Source organism: Ranitomeya variabilis, chromosome 1 (assembly GCF_051348905.1).
Source record: "Ranitomeya variabilis isolate aRanVar5 chromosome 1, aRanVar5.hap1, whole genome shotgun sequence".
Classification (NCBI taxonomy): domain Eukaryota; kingdom Metazoa; phylum Chordata; class Amphibia; order Anura; family Dendrobatidae; genus Ranitomeya; species Ranitomeya variabilis.
The window spans coordinates 820,369,716-820,394,729 of NC_135232.1; the positions used below are offsets into that span (position 1 = coordinate 820,369,716).

A 25,014-nucleotide genomic window follows, 5' to 3' on the forward strand; every position below is an offset into this window, starting at 1 on the left:
ATCTAGATAAGTTCTTTGTGGGGTCTAGTTTCCAAAATGGGGTCACTTGTGGGGGGTTTCTACTGTTTAGGCACATCAGGGGTTCTGCAAACGCAAGGTGACGCCCGCAGACCATTCCATCAAAATCTGCATTTCAAAACGTCACTACTTCCCTTCCGAGCCCCAACGTGTGCCCAAGCAGTGGTTTACCCCCACATATGGGGTATCAGCGTACTCAGAACAAACTGGGCAACAAATATTGGGGTCCACTTCTCCTGTTACGCTTGTGAAAATAAAAAATTGCTTGCTAAAACATAATTTTTGAGGAAAGAAAAATTATTTTTTATTTTCACAGCTCTGCGTTGTAAACTTCTGTGAAGCACTTGGGGGTTCAAAGTGCTCACCACATGTCTAGATAAGTTCCTTGGGGGGGTCTAGTTTTCAAAATGGGGTAATTTGTGGGGGTTTCTACTCTTTAGGCACATCAGGGGCTCTGCAGATGTAACATGATGCCCGCAGACCATTCCATCAAAGTCTGCATTCCAATACGTCACTACTTCCCTTCCGAGCCCTGACGTGTGCCCAAACAGTGGTTCCCCCCCACATATGGGGTATCAGCTTACTCAGGACAAACTGGACAACAACTTTTGGGGTCCAATTTCTCCTGTTACTCTTGTGAAAATAAAAAATTGAGGGCTAAAAAATAATTTTTGAGGAAAGAAAAAATGATTTTTTATTTTCACGGCTCTGCGTTATAAACGTCTGTGAAGCACTTGGGGGTTTAAAGTGGTCACCGCACATCTAGATTAGTTCCATGGGAGATCTAGTTTCCAAAATGGGGTCACGTGGGGGAGCTCCAATGTTTAGGCACACAGGGGCTCTCCAAACGCAACATGGTCTCCGCTAACGATTGGAGCTAATTTTTCATTCAAAAAGTCAAATGGCGCTCCTTCCCTTCCGAGCCCTGCCGTGTGCCCAAACAGTGGTTTACCCCCACATATGAGGTATCCGTGTACTCAGGAGAAATTGCCCAATACATTTTAGGATCCATTTTATCCTGTTGCCCATGTGGAAATGAACAAATTGAGGCTAAAAGAATTTTTTTTGTGAAAAAAAGGTACTTTTTCATCTTTACGGATCAATTTGTGAAGCACCTGGGGGTTCAAAGTGCTCACTATGTATCTAGATAAGTTCCTTGGGGGGGGGGGGGGTGGGTCTAGTTTCCAAAATGGGGTCACTTGTGGGGGAGCTCCAATCTTTAGGTACACAGGGGCTCTCCAAACGCGACATGTCTGCTAACGATTGGAGCTAAGTTTTCATTCAAAAGTCAAATGGCGCTCCTTCCATTCCGAGCCTTGCCGTGTGCACAAACAGTGGTTTGTGACACACATATGAGGTATCAGTGTACTCAGGAGAAATTGCCCAACACCTTTTAGGATCCATTTTATCCTGTTGCCCATGTGAAAATGAAAAAATTGAGGCTAAAAGAAATTTTTATGGAAAAAAAAGACTTTTTCATTTTTACGGATCAATTTGTGAAGCATGTGGGGGTTCAAAGTGCTCACTATGCATCTAGATTAGCTCTTTGGGGGGTCTCGTTTCTAAAATGGGGTCACTTGTGGGGGAGCTCCAATATTTAGGCACACAGGGGCTCTCCAAACGCAACATGGTGTCCGCTAAAGATTGGATCCAATTTTTCATTGAAAAAGTCAAATGGCGCTCCTTCCCTTCCGAGCCCTGTCGTGTGCCCAAACAGTGGTTCCCCCCCCCCTATATGGGGTATTGGCGTACTCAGGACAAATTGTACAATAACTTTTGTGGTCCAGTTTCTCTTTTTACCCTTGAAAAAATAAAAAAAATTGTTGCTAAAAGATCTTTTTCGTGACTTAAAAGTTAAATGTTCATTTTTTACTTCCATGTTGCTTCTGCTGCTGTGAAGCACCTGAAGGGTTAATAAACTCTTTGAATGTGGTTTTGAGCACCTTGAGGGGTGCAGTTTTTAGAATGGTGTCACTTTTGGGTATTTTCAGCCATATAGACCCCTCAAACTAACTTCAAATGTGAGGTGGTAGCTAAAAAAAATGGTTTTGTAAATTTCGTTGTAAAAATGAGAAATCGCTGGTCAAATTTTAACCCTTATAACTTCCTAGCAAAAAATTTTTTGTTTCCAAAATTGTGCTGATGTAAATTAGACATGCGGGTAATGTTATTTATTAACTATTTTGTGTTACATAACTCTCCCGTTTAACAGAATAAAAATTCAAAATTTGAAAATTGCAAAATTTTCGCCAAAATTCAATTTTTTTTACAAACACAAAAATTATCAACCTAAATTTACCACTAACATGAAGCCCAATATGTCACCAAAAAAGTCTCAGAACCGCTAGGATCCGTTGAAGCGTTCCTGAGTTATTACCTCATAAAGGGACACTGGTCAGAATTGCAAAAAATGGCCAGGTCATTAAGGTCAAAATAGGCTGGGTCATGAAAGGCTTAACCCCTGGAGCTTTTTTCGGTTTGCGTTTTCGTTTATGCTCCTTTCCTTCCCAGAGCCATAATGGCATTATGATTCTCCAGGTCTTTACGAGTTCATGGACACCAAACATGTCTAGGTTCTTTATCTATGTGGTGAAAAAAAAAAATCCAAAATTTGCTTTAAAAAAAAAAAAAAAGGAAAAAAAAGCGCAATTTTCCGAGACCCGTAGCGTCTCCATTTTTCAGGATCTCTGGTTGGATGAGGGCTTATTTTTTGCGCGCCAGGCTGTCGTTTTTAATGATACCATTTTGGTGCAGATACGATCTTTTAATCGCCTGTTATTGCATTTTAATGCAATGTCGCCGCGACGAAAAAAAGTAATTCTTTCATTTTAAATTTTTTCGCGCTACGCCATTTAGCGATCAAGTAACATTTTTTTTTTATTGATCAGGCGATTCTGAACGCGGCGATACCAAATATGTGTATGTTTTATTTATTTTTTAATTTGAATGGGGAGGGGGGTGATTTAAACTTTTTATATATATTTTTTTATTTTCTTCATATTTTTTAAAACATTTTCTTTTACTTTTGCCATGCTTCAATAGCCACCAGCTGACATGTCCCGGCTTTGATGCGGGCTCACCGCCGGAGCCTGCATCAAAGCAGGGGATCTGCCATCAGATGTAGTATTCTGTACGATGGAAGAAAGAGGTTAAAAACATTTTTTTATTTTTTCACTTCGTCCCTAGTGATGGGCGGACATCTGGATGTTAAGGTCCGGCGGGTTTGGCCGAACAGTTACAAAAAGTTCAGGTTCGGGTACCAGAACAGTACCTGAACCTGGACCCCATCCACTTGAATGGGGGCTCGAACATGCAGTGTCTGCCTCACTGTCATGTGGATGACAGCATGGCAAACACTGCTTCTGTTTGGCAGTGAAATCACCGCTGGTCAGGCAGCTGCGATTCCCACGTTGTCAAAAGACAGTGTGAGCGCTTAGCTGTGATTGGAGGTATACAGTTTAGCTCCGGTCACTGCTGTCAACGGATGGAACTACTGCTCCCATCATCCAACGCCTGCTGCCGCTAATAACAGCGAGAGCAGGAGCCGTTGATGGTAGTATTCATTAACCAGCTCCTGCACTGTAAATAAATTAAAAAAACAATAAAAAAAAAAAACGATGTAGGTTCCCCTCTGTTTTTGATAACCAGGCAAAACTTACAGCTAGGGGCTGCAACCCTCAGGTGTCAGCTTCAACAAGGCTGGTTATCAAGAATAGCGGCATCTCCACACCGTATTTTTTAATAGTTTTTCAATAAATAATTAAAAAAATGTCGTGGGTTCCCTCCCCATTTTGGACAACCAGCCTTGCTAAAGCTCACATCTGGGGGCTGGTATTTTCAGGCTGGTAAGATGCCACGGATACTGACCTCCCTCCCTCCAACCTAAAAATGGCAGCCCGAAGCTGTCCAGAAAAGGCACATCTATTAGATGTGTCAATTCTAGCACTTTGCCCAGCTCTTCCCACTGTTGGCAACTGGGGTTAATATTTGTGTGGTTGATGTCACATTTGTTTTGTCAGGTGACATCCAGCCCACAGCTTAGTAATGGAGAGGTGTCCATTAGTAATTCTGTAGATATGTGGTGAATAAAGACACAGCCAGAATAAAAGTCCTTTATTAGAAATAAAACAAAACCCAGTTTAACTTTTTTTATTTAAAAATAACAAACCGTTACAATCATCAAATGCCTATTCCACCAAAGCCCTCGTCTTCTGTAATAAAACAAAAATAAAAAACAATATCCCTCACCTCTCCATCGTTCTGTCCTACGCCATAATCCATGTCTGGGGGTTAAACAGTTTTCAATTTGAATGGTGCCAAAATGCGACCGTCCAGACGGAGAACCACTGGAGACTGAACTAATTCCACCGAAGCCCTCGTTCTCCTGCAATAAAACAAAAATAAAAAACAATTATATCCCTCACCTGCCCCTTGTTCTGTCCCACGCCACAATCCATGTTTGGGAGAGAAATAGTTTTCAAGCTGGACGGTGGCGAGATGCAATATTGTGTGTATATGTAGTATATAATTATGTGTGTGTGTGTGTGTATATATATATTATATATACATATACACGGCTCAAAAAAATAAAGGGAACACTGAAATCCCACATGCTAGGTAATACTGAATGAAATATTCCAGTTGTAAACCTTATTCATTACATAGTGGAATGTGTTGACAACAATAAAACCTAAAAATTATCAATGTAAATCACAAGTAATATCCCACGGAGGTCTGGAGTTGGAATGATGCTCAAAATCAAGTGAAAAATCAAATTACAGGCTGATCCAACTTCAGTGGAAATGACTCAAGACAAGGAAATTATGCTCAGTAGTGTGTGGCCTCCACGTGCCTGTATGACCTCCCTACAATGCCTGGGCATGCTCCTGATGAGGCGGCGGATGGTCTCCTGAGGGACCTCCTCCCAGACCTGAACTAAAGCATCCGCCAACTCCTGGACAGTCTGTGGTGCAACGTGACTTTGGTGGATTGTGCGAGACATGATATCCCAGACGTGTTCAATCGGATTCAGGTCTGGGGAGCGGGTGGGCCAGTACATAGCTTCATTGCCTTCATCTTGCAGGAACTGCTGACACACTCCACCCACATGAGGTCTGGCATTGTCCTGCATTAGGAGGAACCCAGGGCCAGCCACATCAGCATATGGTCTCACAAAGGGTCTGAGGATCTCATCTCTGTACCTAATGGTAGTTAGGCTACCTCTGGTGAGCACATGGAGGGCTGTGCGGCCCTCCAAAGAAATGCCACCCCACACCATTTCTGACCCACTGCCAAACTGGTCATGCTGAAGGATGTTGCAGGCAGCAGATCGCTCTCCACGGCGTCTCCAGACTCTGTCACGTTTGTCACATGTACTCAGTGTGAACCTGCTTTCATCTGTGAAAAGCACAGGGCACCAGTGGCGAATTTGCCAGTCCTGGTGTTCTGTGGCAAATGCCAAATGTCCTGCACGGTGTTGGGCTGTGATCACAACCTCATCTGTGGACTTCGGGCACTCAGACCATCCTCATGGAGTCGATTTCTAACCGTTTTTGCTGACACATACACATTTGTAGCCTGCTGGAGGTCATTTTGCAGGGCTCTGGCAGTTCTCCTGTTCCACCTTGCAAAAAGGCTGAGGTAGCGGTCCTGATGCAGGGTTGTTGCCCTCCTTCGGCCCCCTCCACGTTTCCAGGTGTACTGGCATGTCTCCTGGTAGCGCCTCCAGCCTCTGGACACTATACTGACACACAGCGAACCTTCTTGCCACAGTTCGCATTGATGTGCCATCCTGGATGAGCTGTTCTACCTGAGCCACTTGTGTGGGTTGTAGAGTCCGTCTCAAGCTACCACGAGTGTGAAAGCACAACCAACATTTAAAAGTGACCAAAACATCAGCCAGAAAGCATTGGTACTGAGATGTGGTCTGTGGTCCCCACCTGCAGAACCACTTTATTGAGTGTGTCTTGATAATTGCCAATAATTTCCATCTGTTGTCTATTCCACTTGCACAACAGCATGTGAAATTGTCAAACAGTATTGCTTCCTAAGTGGACAGTTTGATTTCAAGGAAGTTTGATTTATTTGGAGTTATATTCTGTTGTTTAAGTGTTTCCTTTATTTTTTGAGCAGTGTTTATAATTATTATTCATTTATTATTTTTTTTTTCATTTTTATTGCTCCATTTACTACATGGCGCTTTACATGTGGAAGGGGAAATTATAGATAAGTACAGTAAATATGAGCAAAACAAGGCACTCACAAGTACAGAGGGAGAGAGGATCTTGTCTGCGAGGGCTCAGTCTACACACAAGTACAGAGGGAGAGAGGATCTTGTCTGCGAGGGCTCAGTCTACAGGGGATGTGTGAGGATTCACTAGGAGAGGGTAGAGCTAGTTGTGCGGCAGTTCAGCAGACTAAGGATCACTGCAAGTTGTAGGCTTGTCGGAAGAGGTGTGTCTTCAGGTTCTTTTTGAAGGTTTCTGTGGTAGGCGAGCGTCTGATGTGTTGGGGTGGAGAGTTCCAGAGTATGGGAGAAGCACGGGAGAAGTCTTGTATGCGGTTGTGGGAAGAAGAGAAAAAAGTGGAGTAGAGAAGGAGATCTTGAGAGGATCTTAGGTTGCGTGTGGGTAAGTACCGGGAGACCATTTCACAGATTTATGGAGGAGACAGGTTGTGGATGGCTTTGTAAGTCATAGTTAGGGTTTTGAACTGGAGCCTCTGGACAATAGGAAGCTAGTGAAGGGCTTGGCAGAGAGTGGAGGCTGGGGAATAACGGGGAGACAGGTGGATTAATCCTGCAGCAGAGTTTAGGATGGATTGGAGAGGTACCAGAGTGCTAGAGGGGAGGCCAGAGAGTAGGAGGTTGCAGTAGTCGAGGTGGGAGATAAGGGCATGCACTAGTGTTTTTGTGGTTTCATGGTCAAGGAATGCACGGATCGGGGAAATATTTTTGAGTTTAAGTTGTCAGGAGAAGGCAAAGGCTTAGATATGTGGCTTGAAAGAGAGGGCAGAGTTGAGGATCACCCCGAGGCACTGAGCGTGTGGGACTGAGGAGAGTGAGCAGCCATTGACATTGATGGATAGGTCTTGTGGTAGGGCAGAGTGAGATGGGGGGAAAGATGATGAATTCTGTTTTGTCCATATTCACTCTTAAAAAGCGAGCAGAAAAGAAAGCTGAAATAGCAGACAGACATTGTGGAATTTGGTCAGTAAGGAAGTGAGGTCAGGTCCAGAGAGGCAGATCTGCTTGTTGTCGGCATAGAGATGATACTGTAAACCGTGGGATTCTATGAGCTGTCCCAGGCCAAAGGAGTAGATAGACAAGAGCAGGGGCCCTAGGACTGAGCCTTTGGGAACACCGACAGACAGGGGGTGATGTGAGGAGGTGGTGTGGGAGAGGGAGATACTGAATGTTCGGTCTGTTAGATATGATGAAATCCAGGATAGGGCCAAGTCTATGATGCCAAAAGATGACAGAATCTGTAGCAGGAGGGAATTGTCGACAGTGTTGAAGGCAGAAGACAGGAGGAGTACAGAGTAGTGTCACTTGCTCTTGGCGGTTAGTAGATCATTGATGACTTTAGTTAGGGCAGTTTCAGTTGAGTGATGCAGTCGGAAGCCAGATTGTAAGCAGTCAAAGAGGGAGCAGGAAGAGAGGTGGGAGGACAGTTCAAGATGAACATGCTGTTCCAGTAGTTTTGAGGCATAAGGGAGAAGAGATATCTGGCGATAGCTAGATACAGAGTATGGGTCGAGGGAGGGCTTTTTGAGGATGGGTGTGATCGAGGCATGCTTGAAGGATGAGGGGAAGACACCATTTGTAAGTGAAAGGTTGAAGAGGTGTGTTAGGGTTGGAAAAAAGACTGTGACGAGGGTAGAGATGAGGTGGGACCGGAGCGGGACAAGCATGCAAGTGGTGAGATGTCATCTTACAGGAGGGTGGAGAAGCTGGTTTTGGAGGAACAGGGCTGAGAAGCGAAGCTGGGCATTAGGGGCTGCGGGCCAAAGGTTTCTTTGATCGTATCGATCTTCTGCTTAAAGAAGGAGGCAAAGTCTTCAGCAGTAATAAGAGGAGAGGGAGGAGGTGCTGGGGGATGGAGTAGAGAATTGAAAGTGTTGAAAAGCTGTTTAGGGCTGTGAGACAGAGGATATGAGAGATAAGAAGTAAGTTTGTTTTGCAGCAGTGAGTGTGGAATTGAAACTGGCGAGGGATTGCTTGTATGTGATGAAGTGCTCAGCAGAGTGGGATCTCTTCCATTTCCGCTCTGCGACCTTGGAAGCCCTTCTCAGGTCTTAGGTCAGGCTGGTGAGCCAGGGCTGCCTGTTGATTGTACGAATTTTGCTCTACGTGAGGGGGGCGGCTGAATCAAGTGTTTCTGTTATTGTGATGTTAAGTGACAGCAGCATCTGTCATGAAGGGAAGCTATGTCTGTAAGGCTGCCGTCACACTAGCAGTATTTGGTCAGTATTTTACATCAGTATTTGTAAGCCAAAACCAGGAATGGAACAATTAGAGGAAACGTATAATAGAAACACATGCACCACTTCTGCATTTATCACCCACTCCTGGTTTTGGCTTACAAATACTGATGTAAAATACTGACCAAATACTGCTAGTGTGAGGGCAGCCTAAGAGGGAGAAAGGCCTCAGAGAGTGATTGTAAATTGAGGTGTTTGAGATTTCTGCGAGGGTAAGTGAGTTTGTGAAGTGGGGGTTGCGCGCTAGGAGAGGAGAAGGAAGAGAATGCAAGTAAGTTGTGGTCAGACAGGGAGACGGGTTAGTTGGTGAGATTAGTAAGGGAACAGAGGCGGGTGAAGATAAGGTCCAGCGTGTTACCATCTTTGTGAGTGGCCACAGAGGACCATTGAATGAGGCCAAAGGAGGCAGTGAGCGATAAAAGTTTAGAGGCAGCTGAGGTGGAAGTGTCAATGGGGATATTGAAGTTGCCCATGATGATAGTGGGGATGTCAGCAGAGAGGAAATGAAGCAGCCAGGTGGTGAAGTGGTCAAGAAAGGTGGAGATAGCTAGTTCTGGGGGGCAGTAGATGACAGCCGGTTGGAGGGGGAGTAGATGTGGATGGAGTGCACCTCAAACGAGGGGAGACTAGCAGAGGGGGGTAGTGGAATTGGGTTAAAGGAGCAGGTGTCGGACAGGAGCAAGCCAACTCCACCATGTTTGTTGCTGGGTCAGGGGGGGGGGGGGTGAGAGAGATGAAATCTGCCATAGGAAAGTGCAGCTGGAGAGGCAGAGTCAGAGGAGGTGAGCCAGGTTTCAGTGATGCCAAGGAGAGTTTGTTGGTAATAAAGAGATCAATGGATAAACGACAGTTTGTTGCAGACAGAGCGTGCATTCCATAGAGCTCCAGGTAAGGGGACCAGGGGAGTGGGGGGCTGGATGAATGGGTATGAGGTTATCGTCACTGTGAAAATGTGTAGAGGATCGTGGCACGTGATTAGAAATGAGTGTGGGGATGTGTTGAGGAGGGCCAGGATTTGGGGATATGTCATCAGCAATGAGGAGCAGCAGACGGAGTGTTAGAAGGTGGGAGCAGGATAGGACATGGTGTGGCCTTGTGTGTCTGGAGAAAAAGGATTGAATGTGAAGGAACAGTTCAGAGGAGAAGGTGAGATGGCTGGGGAGGATGGAGGGAGAAATTACTACTTACTTGGTGGAGGTATTACAGGAGATTGGAAAAAATAGAGTAGTATGGGGGTGAAGGTAAAAAAAAAAAACCCACCGAAACGTTATAGTGGTTTTGATTCCTTTACCTTCCAGTCAATTCCAGTCCAATTCTAATTCAGTGTAAGTAATGTACCTTATATACTCGAGTATAAGCCGACCCGAGTATAAGCCGAACCCCTTATTTTGCCACAAAAAAACTAGGAAAACGTATTGACTCGAGTATAAGCCTAGGGTGGGAAATGCAGCAGCTACCGGTAAATGTCAAAAGTAAAAATAAATACAAGTAAAAGTAAAATTAATTGAGATATCAGTAGGTTAAGTGTTTTTGAATATTAATATTGTATCAAGAGCCCCATATAATGCTCCATAAAGTTTATGATGGTCCCCATAAGATGCTCCATATTAAAATATACCCCATATAATCCTGCATAAAGGTTAATAATGGCCCCATAAGATGCTCCATAGACACATTTGCCCCATATAGTGCTGCACAAACGTTGATTATGGCCCCATAAGATGCTCCATACAGACACTTGCCCCATACAATGCTCCACAAACGTTAATTATGGCCCCATAAGATGCTCCATAAAGATATTTGCCCCATACAGTGCTGCACAAACGTTAATTATGGCCCCATAAGATGCTCCATACAGACACTTGCCCCATTTGCTGTTGCTGCGATAAAAAAAAATCAAATCACATACTCTCCTCTCGTCGCTCAGGCCCCTGGCACTTGCTATATTCACTTTTCCTTGTTCCGGTGCCGCTCTGTCTTCAGCGTCTTCTGCACTGACGTTCAGGCAGAGGGCGCTCACTAAGCACGTCATCGCACCCTCTGACCTGAGCGTCACTGCAGAAGATGCTGAAGACGGAGCAGCACTGGAACGAGGAAAGGTGACTATCGCGCAGGGCTCCCCCACCCCATTATACTCACCTGTTCCTGGCGCGGTCCCTGGTTCCCCGGCGCCGCAGCTTCCTGTATTGAGCGGTCACCGATACCGCTCATTACATTAATAAATATGCGGCCCCACCCCTATGGGAGGTGGAGCCGCATATTCATTACTGTAATGAGCGGTACCATGTGACCACTCAGTACAGGAAGAAGCTGTGGCGCCGGGGAACCAGGGACCTGTAGGGACCGTGCCTGGAGCAGGTGAGTATAATTAGACAGCCCCTGCTCCCCTTCCCCTGCCGACCCCTAGGTATGACTCGAGTATAAGCTGAGAGGGGGACTTTCAGCCCAAAAAAATGGGCTGAAAATCTCGGCTTATACTCGAGTATATATGGCAATTAGAAATCTGCAATTTGAACGATACACGGATCAGACTATATATTGTATAATATATATATATATATATATATATATATATATATATATATATATATATATATATATAATATTAGATGGTGGCCCGATTCTAACGCGTCGGGTATTCTAGAATACGCATGTCCACGTAGTATATTGCCCAGTCACGTAGTATATTGCCCAGTCACGTAGTATAATGCTCCATGCAGTTATGGCCCCATAGATGCCCCATATAATGCCCCATATATTGCTCCATGCAGTTATGGCCCCATAGATGCCCCATATAATGCTCCATGCAGTTATGGCCCCATAGATGCCCCACATAATGCTCCATGCAGTTATGGCCCCATAGACGCTCCATATAATGCTCCATGCAGTTATGGCCCCATAGATGGCCCATATAATGCTCCATGCAGTTATGGCCCAATAGATGCCCTATATAATGCTCCACGCAGTTATGGCCCCATAGATGCCCCATATAATGCTCCATGCAGTTATGGCCCCATAGATGGCCCATATAATGCTCCATGCAGTTATGGCCCCATAGATGCCCTATATAATGCTCCATGCAGTTATGGCCCCATAGATGCCCCATATAATGCTCCATGCAGTTATGGCCCCATAGATGGCCCATATAATGCTCCATGCAGTTATGGCCCCATAGATGCCCTATATAATGCTCCATGCAGTTATGGCCCCATAGATGCCCCATATAATGCTCCATGCAGTTATGGCCCCATAGATGCTCCATATAATGCTCCATGCAGTTCTTTATGGCCCCATAGATACCCCATATAATGCCCCATATATTGCTTCATACAGTTATGGCCCCATAGATGTCCCATATAATGCTATAATGCTCCATGCAGTTATGGCCCCATAGATGTCCCATATAATGCTATAATGCTCCATGCAGTTAAGGCCCCATAGATGCCCCATATAATGCTCCATGCAGTTCTTTATGGCCCCATAGATGCTCCATACAGCATTGTGCCACATGTAATGCTGCTGCTGCTGCAATCATAAAAAAAAAAAAATCACATACTCACCTCTTGTCGCTGCTCCTCAGCGTCCCGTCTCTCCGCACTGACTGTTGAGGCAGAGGGCAGCGTGCACACTAATACGTCATCGCGCCCTCTGACCTGCACAGTCACTGCAAGAGAACGGGAAGATGGAGCGGCGCCCGGCGGATGGAACGCGGACAGGTGAATATGAAATACTCACCTCCTCCTGGCGCTCCTGACGCTGTCACTGCCTGTCCCATGGTACCGCAGCTTCTTCGCGCCTGCGCGAGAAGGACCTGCCATGACGTCACGGTCACATGACGTCATGGCAGGTCCTTCTCACGCAGGCGCGCAGGGCCTGTGATGACGTCGCGGTCACATGACCGTGACGTCATGGCAGGTCCTTCACGCATACCATCCTCGCCACCGAAACCTGCCGGCGGAAGGTGAGTATATAATGATTTTTAATTTTTTAAATTATTAGATTTTTTTACTATTGACGCTGCATAGGCAGCATGAATAGTAAAAACTTGGTCACACAGGGTTAATAGCGGCGGTAACGGAGTGAGTTACCCGCTGCATAACGCGGTCCGTTACCGCTGGCATTAACCCTGTGTGAGCAGTGACTGCGGGGATTATGGCACTGACTGCAGGGGAGTAGGGAGGGACTAATCGGACTGTGGCCGTCGCTGATTGGTCGCGGCAGCCATGACAGGCAGCTGGCGCGACCAATCAGCGACTTAAATTCCATGACAGACAGAGGCTGCGACCAATGAATATCCGTGACAGAAAGAAAGAAGGATAGACAGACGGAAGTGACCCTTAGATAGTAAAAAAAAATATATATATATATATATATATATATATATATATTAGTGTGTTTAGCCCTCCTAACTTGAAGCTGCGATCGTCTGATCACTTGTGCTATATGCAGCAATGCTCTAGCATTGCTGCATATAGCATACATCACGGTCTCCCCTGAATCCCAGCCACAGGTATGGTTTGAGAGGAGCGCCGTAATGACGAGCACAGGGATCTTCAGCAGATTCCTCGCTTGCCATAGCAACCCATAAGCGACCTGCAATCACAGGTTAACAATTGCAGGTGGAGCTTCATTCCACCCGCAAATTTTTAGAGACAGGTACCGGCTGTAACACGCAGCCATGACTTGCCAGGTATGCTGCGGGCTCGCTCCATACACCCATTTCTGACTTGCTCCGTACATATGACGTATGCCGTGAAGGGGTTGATTTTTTTTTTCCACTGTACTTGTTAGTTTCCCTTAAGGACTTGAACCGGCCATCATCTGATCGCTTGTGTGGTGTACATCAATACCAAAGTATTGCTTCATAAGGTAAAAATCAAAGTCTCCTTTGAAGCCTGACCACAGGATGGGTTTCAAGGGAGCTCTGTAATGACAACCTCCAAGGTCTTCAATAGTCCCTTGACTGTTATAGTAAGCCATTGAAGACCTGCGAACACATCACTGGCGTGCTGATGGGGGCATAGAATGATGATGATGATGTGCCTTCATGCCGGCGTGCGGTTGCTTGAGGCAGGTCCCTCACACAGCCATTACATTGTGAGGGGAAAGCTCATCCTGTGAACTTGTTTCGTACTCCCACAGACTCACTCCCTATATGTTGTTAATGGCATGAAAGTTCAAAACGTGCAATTTTTTCAATATTTTCATAAAATTGCAATTTTTTTCATAAAGGCAAATCATATAGACATAAATTTACTACTAAAATGAAGCGCAGAATGTAAAAAAAAAAAAAAAAATCTCACAATTTCTGGGAAACCTAGAAGTATTCCAAAGGTATTACCTTATAAAATGACACTGGTCAGAATTGAAAAATTGGTTTGTCAGAAAGATAAAAATGATTTTTATAGTGTTAAGAGGTTAATGGGCCTAATCTACAAAAGTATGTGCCTACTTATAGTGCAGATTATGATGACTTAAAATGGCGGTTTCCCTTTTACTTAATAAATGTCCCTAGCTGCAGGTTATTATAAAGAAACCAACTGCACCTTATTCGCCCTTCCTTTGTCCACTTAAGCCTCCACCGCTTCTTCTGGTACCTGACATTGGTTCATCGTGTTGACAGCACGGCAGCCAAAAACTGAGCTCATCGGCTCTGTGTTGAGTTCTGTCAACACTGGCAGAGCCACTGAAGTCACTGGCTGTCAACTTGACATCAGTTCCACAGACACCGGAAGCAGTGGACCCAGGGAAGGTGAGTGCATTGCAGTTTGTTCATCATAACATGCAGCCGGGGACTGAAAGGGAGCAACCCCTTTTAAAATGACTATAGCTTTCAATGGGAAATTGCACTGTAACATGTTGATATTGAGCTGTCTTGTCCTTTGTCTATTTGGCACTCCGTACATGTAAAGACGCATCTTCACCTAATCTTTTGTTCACAGCACATTCATTTTTGTGGATTAATATATATTTTTTTTCTAGAAAAACATAAGGAATTATTTGCACGCTATTCGATTGTTTTCGATCCTGAAACACAAAGTGATGTGCTTGTTGGTAGGTAACTTCTTTACAGAATGTACATTTAGTAGTTGGAGGGGCAACCAGCTGTCCTTGGAAAATGTTTAAAATAAAGTGATGGACAACCTGTTACATATAGTTGCCCTTGTGTTAATATTTTCTTATACTTATAAATTATTTTATGACAGATTGCGTTTCCCAGGGTGAAAAGAGCGAATTTTTTGGTGGTGATGCCTGTACTTCATGGAATAGCTTTAATAACCATTTATTTAACACGGGAAAGTTAATTATCGCCCCGAAGAAATTCACTACAATGCGCATTTCAATGTCTGTTATGGTAAGTATTTTTCACAGCAAGAATTATGTTTTCTTTTGGTGGTTAAAACACTAATGCACAGACACATTACATGGTTAACCCCTATAGCTGTGTTCACACTTGGCTGTCTTGTACCACTGAAAACTACAGCAGCCTATTGCTATTTTCCCAGTCACTTAATCTTGCATGGGGACAGCTGTTTCACTTGCAAGACCATGTTGCTGTTCGTAATGGTCCCGAAGTTTTGCAGGTGAAACAGCTGTTTTCTTGCAAGATAAAGTGATTGTGCAGGGAAACTGTATACAGATGGTAACCACACAGAACTGTTGCGGTTTTCAATGACTGCATGACCATGAAAGCTGTCTTAATGACAAAGGCCCATTTAAATTAATCAGATATGTCAGTTTTATGTGGCTATGGCTCCGTAGTGCTTCAACAGTGATTTCAAGATTGTATTTCATTACTCGTTTTACTTTATTGGTTAATTAGGTCAATATGTTTTGAATTTGTGAAAATATTTGAAATTTGGGCAAATTTAGAAAAATGGCAAAACTCGGTCTGTGAACAAACCAAATTATGAAGCTCGATACGTTTCCCCTTTGATGGTCTCAAGGGGGGCTATCAGTAGAATAATACAATGGTACTTCGCTTATACTGTTAGTAAGGAAGCATTCTTAGCTAGCACATATAGAAATATAAAGTGACGTAAACACGATGGTACCTAGCTTGTGCTATTAGTAAAAAGTTGTCCTTGATAAGCACTTGTTGAAAGTGGGTAATACATTGGTGGTTCAGTGCTGCTTCCTCTCGTTCATGTCAGGAGAAATTGCTTTGTATGTGATATGCCATGCTAAGCCTCATAATTGGCTTTATTCACTTAGACTGAGTTTTCATATATAGCATGATGACATACATTAAAGTTTCTTAGGATCCAGATAGGAACTACAAATTCTGATACTGCCCTATATTTATTTTAATTAGTATCGGATTATATATGCACATGTCACTTAATCATCATGGTATTAGTGTGGGTTGCACCTGTTGATATAAAACTACACATATGAGATATTATAGCCCTGTAATCCATAGCTTGTATATAATGAACTATTGTAGTGGGATTGCATCAGGGCTGTAGAGTCAGTAAGCCAAAGGTCTACTGGAGCATAAGGAATGAAGAGCCAACCTTACAGGGGTTGTCCACTACTAGGACAACCCCTTCTTAATATAAATGTTTGGTTGCCATAAAATAATAAAGCCTATACTCCCCTCCCGTGCCGCTGCTGTTCCTGCGTTGTTGGCACTCGATGTCCCATACCTCGCACACAATTGTTGGGACATGTGAAGCTGTTTCCACTTTTGAACAAATTGAACGTGAAGAGGAAATCCGGGCTGCAGCTTGTCTCAGACTTCCTCTTCCTGCTCAATTCGACAGGATTCGGGGCCAGTGTCACCAACACTGATCGGGTGCCGGCGTCATGTGTTGCTACATCAACATGGGAGACCGAGTGCCGACACCACGAGAACAGCGCCAGTACCGTTCTGCAGTGAGATCAGGAGAGCAGGGCCTCCATTACACATCACATTACATGCCTACTTCATATAAAATAACGTCTAGAGCAGAGGTGTCAAACTGCATTCCTCGAGGGCCGCCAACAGGTCATGTTTTCAGGATTTCCTTGTACTGCACAGGTGATAATTTAATCACCTGCACAGAATGATTCCAGCACCTTGTGGAATGCTAAGGAAATCCTGAAAACATGACCTGTTGGCGGCCCTCGAGGAATGCAGTTTGACACCTCTGGTCTAGAGGAAGATTCTCCTGCAGATCAATGCTCGCCCCATAGCCTGGAAAGCTCATTTACATATAAGAAAAACATGGATTTCTCTTCAATAAGACATTGGATTGTAGATATCAAGGGATCATTTAATTCAGCTTCCAATGTCCCACATGCCCTTATATAGACTGCTTAGGAGGGTTGACCCTACTGATAGATTTCCCTTAATGACCAGAGGTGTCTTTGTTTTTGCATTTTCATTTTTCGCTTCCTTTTTTCCCAGAGCCATATTTTTTTTTCTGTCAAAATGGCCATGTGAGGCCTTTTTTTTTTTTTTTTTGAGTTGTACTCTTGAACGACACCATTCATTTTAACATATCGTGTACTGGAATACAAGAAAGTATTCTAAGTGCGGTGAATTTAAAAAAAAAAAAAAAAAAAGTGCAATCCCACAGTTTTGTTTTTTTTTTTTTCTACCATGTTCACTAAATTCTAAAACTGACCAGCCATTGTGATTCTCCAGGTCAATACGCGTTCATAGACACCAAACATTTATAGGTTCTTTTTTATTTAAAAAGGCACCATTTTCCGATACCCATAGCGTGATCCGATACCCATAGTGTGATTTTTTTTTTTTGTGATCTGGGGTTGGTTGTGGGCTTATTCTTTCTTGTGTTTATATATATATATATATATATATATATATATATATATATATATATATATATATATATATATATATATATATATATATATATATATATATATATACCGTATTTTTCGCTTTGTAAGACGCTCCGGATTATAAGACGCACCCCAAATTTTGAGGAGAAAAATAGGAAAAAACTTTTTTTAATAAATTGAGGGGGCTTCTTATAATCCATGCGTCTTATTGCTTACCAGGGGTTGTGGCTGCGGTGGATCAGGGTCCCAGGGTCGTTGCTGGAGGCAGGAGTGGAGCATTGCTGCAGGCTGGGATGATGGGGTCTGCAGGGGGGCTTCGGTGCTGCATGGGGGCTGCTGTGCTGCAGGCTGGGATGAGGGGTGCTGCAGGGGGCTCTGGTGCTGCAGGGGGCTCTGGTGCTGCAGGGGGCTCTGGTGCTGCAGGGGGCTCTGGTGCTGCAGGGGGCTCTGGTGCTGCAGGGGGCTCTGGTGCTGCAGGGGGCTCTGGTGCTGCAGGGGGCTCTGGTGCTGCAGGGGGCTCTGGTGCTGCAGGGCTGTCTCCAGGGCTGTCTCCGCTGCTGCGGGGGGCTCTGGCAACATTTTGTGAAAGACCAGAGCCCCCAGCAGTTCGTCCATGCGTTCCTGTATGACTGACTCCGGGAAAATGGCCGCCGGAATCTCGAGAGATGAGATCTCAGTGCTGAAATCTCATCTCCCGAGATTCCGGCGGCCATTTTCCAGGAGTTAGTCATACTAGAACGCATGGACGAACTGCCGGGGGGCTCTGGTCTTTCACAAAATGTCGCCAGAGCCCCCCGCAGCACCGGAGCCTCCAGCATCACCCGGGGCAGCAGCGGACAACCCCGGCAGTGGCGGCGGGTGACAGCGGCGGCGGGCGGTAGCAGCGGCGGACACCCCCTCATCCCAGCCTGTAATGGTAAGCGGTATATCCGCTTTGTTAGACGCACCCACATTTCCCCCCCAAATTTGGGGGAAATAAAGTGCGTCTTACAAAGCGTAAAATACGGTATATATATATATATATATATATATATATATAAACAGTTTTTTTTTTTACTCTTTGCATGATTCAACATACAGGCGATGATCAGATCTCCTGTATGTAGCAGAAATGCTCACTTTCTGTGAGTGCCGACCACCGGACAGCGCTCATAGCAATCTGGCTATGACAACCATAGCCAATGGATATTCACAAACCCGTTGAAGCGCTCAAGCAGCGCGAAACGGCCGTTGTTTGAGCTTGTACACTCCTTTGTATATGCACCCCCGAGCCGTGAAGATTTTATTGCAATAAAGATTCATCTGCTTTGAAGATCGGTGAGTGCTGCCACTTCTTCTTTCAAATGATTTACTACAGTGTGTCTTCTGGGCTCGGCACCCGAGATCAGCTGGCCAGCGTCTGCTGACAGCCGGTGTGTTCACAAAGCTTGAAATTGGATGGTGCGGTCAGCTGTTTTCTGATTCAGAGAGGAAAGAAAGCCCCTCTGCCCTAGGATTGGAGACCGCATGATCGTTGCCACGGTGATCCGATGTCCTCATGACAACATCTGGGTCACCAGAGCTAGCAAAGGTGCTTGATCATGCTCAGAGCATGAAGTAAATTTGACTGTCAGTGCAGGGCTGACAGCTTGCATTAGCATAGGGATGCTCCTACTTGCCTTGCTGAATCCCTGTGTGCCCTTGCAGCATCCTGTTCTCGCTTCCAGCAGCTCCTGCCACCGAGCGATCACGTGACCCCGCTCATTAAGGTAATGAATATACACCTCTCTCCACTCACCAGGGACACATGATCGCCCGGCCGTAGGAGCTGCTGGAAGCCGGAACAGGATGCTGTGAGGTTGCGCAGGGATTCAGGAAGGTAAGTAGTAGGGTTTTTTTTTTTATACAGCCGCTGGAAGCTGTTGGCTGTTACTGTGCATGCTACAAGAGAAATGAATATTCATTGCAATGCAGTGAATGTTTATTTCTCTTCAGCAGCAGACATAGATACAGCCGCAGGCTCCTGCCTCCTGTGACCCGCTGCACCCTCACCATAAACTGGGACAGTGACTCGCGTATAAGCTGAAGGGTGCATTTTCAGCACACAAAAAAGTGCTGTAAAACTCAGCTTATACATGAGTATATACGGTATACTGCATGAGTATTGGCATAAAAAATAAATAAAACAAAAAAACTAGTGATGACAGAGTGTGCTGTTTACTCGAGTTTTCCTAGCATGCTCGAGTCTCAACCAAGTATTGTCGGTGCTCAGATGCAATGTTCAGATCCATTCCCTGCACGTTGCGTGGCTTAAAGAAAGATGCAGGGATTTTCTGCCATACACTGTTAAACTGTAGCCATGTTTATTGGCTGTATTACAGCAACGAAACCTGCAGGGCAGGGATCTGAGCATCGGCAATACTCTGAGACTCGAGCATGCTCGGAAAACTCGAGTAACGAGCACACGCGCTCATCACTATTCACCTGCTGTTGATTTTTTTTCATTCTGCCTCCCAAAGATAAGGCTCGACTGACATTTATCCTGTGCTCTGCACTGAGAATTTTCATCAGGGTTTCTGTGTAAATCTCTGAAAGAGGCGGAAGATTACCTATAGTGAGGTAGATGGAGGCACTGTGGACTCTGGTCTATGATCCATCAATGTCAGTCTTTTTAGCCATGCATAAAAGCACGATCCCTCACAGTTTTGTGCAATTCTGAAAAGTACACTGCTGAACAGTCGCCAGACTGAGTCCAGAGGAGTCCAGAGGAACTCTGCTGCCTCATTATAGTAAATGGATCCCTCAGGGGTTTCATCTGATTCACATCACTCGGAGATTTAGATGGAAACTGCAAATTAAGAAATTAAGTGCCAAGTGTAGAGCGATGGATAAAGGTGTTACTAAATGTTATGTAATATATTCCCAATAAAAGCTTCAACTTGATTTACAAAAATAGCACGTTCCCACTCGGGTTTGTCACCGGTCAATGGAAATATAGGGAGTTTCCACCTTACTGGTCTTACAAAGGCTCTGGAAGTACGCTTTGGCTCCTCGCACCTCAAAAGAAATCCCAAATCTAAATGCCCCCCTCCCTTGTGAGCCCAAGTGCCTAAACCACATTTAGCGTCCACAGGTTTTTTTTGTCATTTCTGTAGTGATAAGAGCCTGCCTAATTTACTAGTGCATTTCTCCAGAAGCACGAGCTGGGCACAATGTATGGGCACTACAATGTGCAGGTTACTACAACGTCCGTTTACAATTTGCTCAGTAACATCCACTGCTGCTTGTTTCTGTAAAATACCCATAGAGTCAAAATCGTCACTACACCTGTAGATGAATTCCCAAAGGGGGTATCATTTCCAAAATGGGGTCGCTTCAGGAGTTCGGCTCTTCTAGTACTTAAAGGCTTTGTATATTGAGTCTGCAAGCTATTTTAGGAAAATCCGCGCTCCAGGAGGCAAATAGTACTCTGTCCCTCCCAAGTCTTACCATATGGCTATGCAGTACTGTATAGCCACATATGGGGTATGTCTACATTCAGCAGAAATTGTCCAAAAAATTTTGGTGCCATTTTGACCTATTACTCTGTGAAAATGTAAAATCTGGGGCTAAAACAAATTCTGTATGGTAAAAATTTAATTATTTTTTGTCACTGCCCAATGGTATAAAATGTTGTGACACACCTGTGGTGTCAATATGATCACTGCAACCCTAGATAAATTCTTCAAGAGATGTAGTTTGTAATTATGAGGAATACTGCTCATCTGGCACCTCAGGGGCTCTCCCCAGTGGGTCATGGCACTCAAAAACCATAACAGTAAAATCTGCAGTATAATATGGTGCTTCTTCCCTTCTGAGCTTTGCACTGTGCCTGAAAAGTATTACCCGATTTACATGTAGGGTATTGGCGCTCTCCGGAAAAAATCTACCTCAGTTTGTTGTAAAAATGTATCCTTAGAAAAATAAAATCTTGGGGTTAAAGCAAAATTGAAGTGGTAAAAATGTAATTTTCTTCACCGCCCAATATTAAAAAAATAAAATAGTATAAAATTCTGTGATGCACATGTGTTGTTAATAGAATCACTGCACCTGTAGATGAATTCATTGGGGAGTGTAGTTTGTAAAATGACATCATGGTTTTTTTTGCTTTTCTGGCACCTCAGGGGCTCTGTCAATATGACATGGCACCATCAAACCATTCCAATAAAATCTGAGTTCTAATATTGTTTTTCTTCTCTTCCGAGCTTTACACTGTGCCTCAAAAGTAGATTTTGACCTCTTCTGGATTATAGGTGTACTCAAAAGAAATTGCACAACAAATTTTGGGGTCCATTTTCTACTGATATCCTTGTGAAAATGAAAATGTATGGGGCTAAAACAAGTTTGGTGGGATTTTATTTTATTCATTTTCACAGATCAATGTTGTAAAATTCTGTTACGCACCTGATGGTTCAAAGTGCTCACCACATGTCTAGATTAAATCTTTGAGGGATCTGGTTTAAGAAATGGGGTCACTTGGGCCTAAACAGTGGGGGAAAAAAACCCACACCAGGGACTCAACATGACATGACAAGTTTTCACACAAAAATGTCACTCCTTTCATTCTGAGCCCTACCGTGCACCCAAACAGTAGTTTTCCCCCACATATTGGGTATCTGCGTACTCTGGAGAAATTGCACAACAATTTCTATGGTGCAATTTCTCCTGTTATCCTATTTAAAAAAAATTGGGGGGCTAAAATAACTTGTGGGATTTTTATTTTTCTTGGCTCAACATTATAAACTTCTGTGAAGCACCTGGGGGTTCAAGATGCTCACCACACATCTAGATACATTCCTTGAGGTGTCTAGTTTCCAAAATGGGTCACTTGTGGGAGGTTTCCACTGTTTAGGCACATCAGGGCCTCTCCAAACGCGACATGATGTCCACTAATGATTCCAGCCAATTTAGTGATCAAAAAGTCAAATGTCACTCCTTCTGTTTAGAGGCCTGCCTTGCTCCCAAACAGTACTTTTCTTCCACATTTGGGGTATCGGCATGCTCAAGAGAAATTGCACAACAAATTTTGGGGTCCATTTTCTCCTGTTTCCCTTGTGAAAAATTAAGAAATTTGGGTCCAAAGTAAAAATTTCTGTGGAAAAAAGTAAAATGTTTTTAATGTAATTTTTTTTCCTTTCACATTACAAAAACTCCTGCGACTCGCCTGAAGCGGTAATAAACTTTTTGAATGTGGTTTGAGTACTTTGAGTGGTGCAGTTTTTAGAATGGTGTTTGGGTATTTTCTTAGTCTCTTCAAATGTGTTGTGGTACCTAAAAAATAAATAAGTTAAAAATGTTTTTCAAGTTTTGTTAAAAAATGAGAAGTCACTGGTCAACTTTTAACCCTTCTAACAAAAACGTTTTTTTCAAAAATTGTGCTGATGTAAAGTGGACATTTGGTAAATGTTGTTTAACTATTTTGTATGACATAACTCTTAGGCTATGTGCACACGTAGGAAAAGAGGTGCCGAATTTTCTGCACAAAATCCGCAACTCCTGGCAGAATCCGCAGCCGCGGTTTTTATGCAGATTTTGTGTGGATTTTCTACATTTTTTGCCACTGCGGATTTTTAACATGGAGGGGTGCAGAAACGCTGCAGATCCGCACCAAAGAAATGACATGCACTTCTTTGAAATCCGCAGCAATTCCGCACTGATTTTTCCGCACCATCTGCACAGTTTTTTTTTTAATCCCATTGAATAACATTGTACTGTACATCACAGTGCGAATCTGCAGCGTTTCTGCACTGAAAAATCCGCTGCGGATCCGCAGCAAATCCGCATTGTGTGTACATAGCCTAAAGGGCATAAAAATTAAAAGTTTGGAAATTGCAAAATATTCGCCAAATTTCAGATTTTTTTTTCCACAAGTAAACGCAAATTATAATGAAGAAATTTTCGCATAAAGTACAATATGTCATGAAAAAACCGTGTTAGAGTGAGAATAACTAGGATAAGTTGAAGCATTCCAGAGTTATTACCTCATGAAGTTACACTTTTCAAAATTGTAAAATTTGACCTGGTCATGAAGGTGAAAACAGGCTTGGTGGGTGAAAAGGTTAAAGGAGTTTTCCCACTATGTTAATTTTAATCAACATTTTAATCAATAGATCTTTGAAGAAGAATAGTTTCCACAATTGGATGTATTAAAAAAATGTTCCTGTGCTGAGATAATCTTATAAATGTGCCCCAGTTGTTTACTGTGTAATAGCTGTGTCTCATCTTGCAAGGACATGGTCTGATCATACCACATCTCCTGGGCCGGGGGAGGGGAGCAAAAGAGGATACAGACCTTACAGCATTGGATCGCAAATGATTATTTCTGTCCGGTAAGGCATTGCTTAACAGGCAGGGAAATGTTTTGCCTCAGAAAAAGAATCAGCTGTGATCTTGTGCTGTCCTGTCTGTATACTCTCTTTTGCTCTGTGTGTCGCCCTCCCTGCCTTGGAGCTGTGGTATAATAAGACCATGTTCCTGCCCGGTCAGACACGGCCATTACATAGTGTACACCAGGGGCATAATTATAAGCTTCTCAGCACAGGAACATTATTTATTTATTTTTTTGAACAGATCCAATTGTGGAACTTATTTTTATTCCAAGCTCTATTGATTAAAATTTACTTTGTTCTTGAGAAAACCCCCTTATGGGTACTTTAACCCCTTTCTGCCATTGGACGTACTATTCAGTCCATGTGGGGTGGGCCCTAATTCCCAAGGACGGAATAGTACGTCCAGCACGATTGGCCGCGCTCACGGGGGGAGCGCGGCCGATCGCGGCCGGGTGTCAGCTGCCTATCGCAGCTGACATCCGGCACTATGTGCCAGGAGCGGTCACGGACCGCCCCCGGCACATTAACCCCCGGCACACCGCGATCAAACATGATCGCGGTGTGCCGGCGGTTCAGGGAAGCATCGCACAGGGAGGGGGCTCCCTGCGTGCTTCCCTGAGACCCCCGGAGCAACGCGATGTGATCGCGTTGCTGCGAGGGTCTCCTACCTCCTATCCCTGCAGGCCCCGGATCCAAAATGGCCGCGGGGCTGCATCCGGGTCCTGCAGGGATTACTTCCGGGTGCCGTGCAGGCTGCAGATGAAAGCTGCAGCCTGCACGGCTGTAAGAGAGATCGGTGATCTGACAGAGTGCTGTGCACACTGTCAGATCAACGATCTGTAATGTCCCCCCCTGGGACAAAGTAAAAAAGTAAAAAAAAAAATTCCCACATGTGTAAAAAAAAAAAAAAAAAAAAGAAAAATAATTCCTAAATAAAGAAAAAAAAAAAAATTATTCCCATAAATACATTCCTTTATCTAAATAAAAAAAATCAAACAATAAAAGTACACATATTTAGTATCGCCGCGTCCGTAACGACCCCACCTATAAAACCATATCACTAGTTAACCCCTTCAGTGAACACCGTAAAAAAAAAAAAAAAGAGGCAAAAAACAACGCTTTATTCTCATACCGCCAAACAAAAAGTAGAATAACACGCGATCAAAAAGACGGATATAAATAACCATGGTACCTCTGCAAACGTCATCTTGTCCCGCAAAAAACGAGCCGCCATACAGCATCATCAGCGAAAAAATAAAAAAGTTATAGTCCTCAGAATAAAGCGATGCCAAAATAATAATTTTTTCTATAAAATCGTTTTTATCATATAAAAGCGCCAAAACAAAAAAAATGATAGAAATGAGGTATCGCTGTA

At 43.9% G+C, this 25,014-nt stretch overlaps 1 protein-coding gene across 4 annotated transcripts in view; it reads left to right on the forward strand.

Moving 5' to 3' along the window:
• Positions 1–25,014, forward strand: part of CENPC (centromere protein C) — a 316,155-nt gene that overhangs the window by 275,075 nt on the left and 16,066 nt on the right. For all 4 annotated transcript variants that reach the window (XM_077275003.1, XM_077275008.1, XM_077275016.1 and 1 more), the window contains 2 exons: positions 14,482–14,553; positions 14,706–14,854. In XM_077275003.1, the coding sequence (XP_077131118.1) occupies positions 14,482–14,553; positions 14,706–14,854 (221 nt within the window). The remainder of the gene's footprint in view (positions 1–14,481; positions 14,554–14,705; positions 14,855–25,014) is intronic.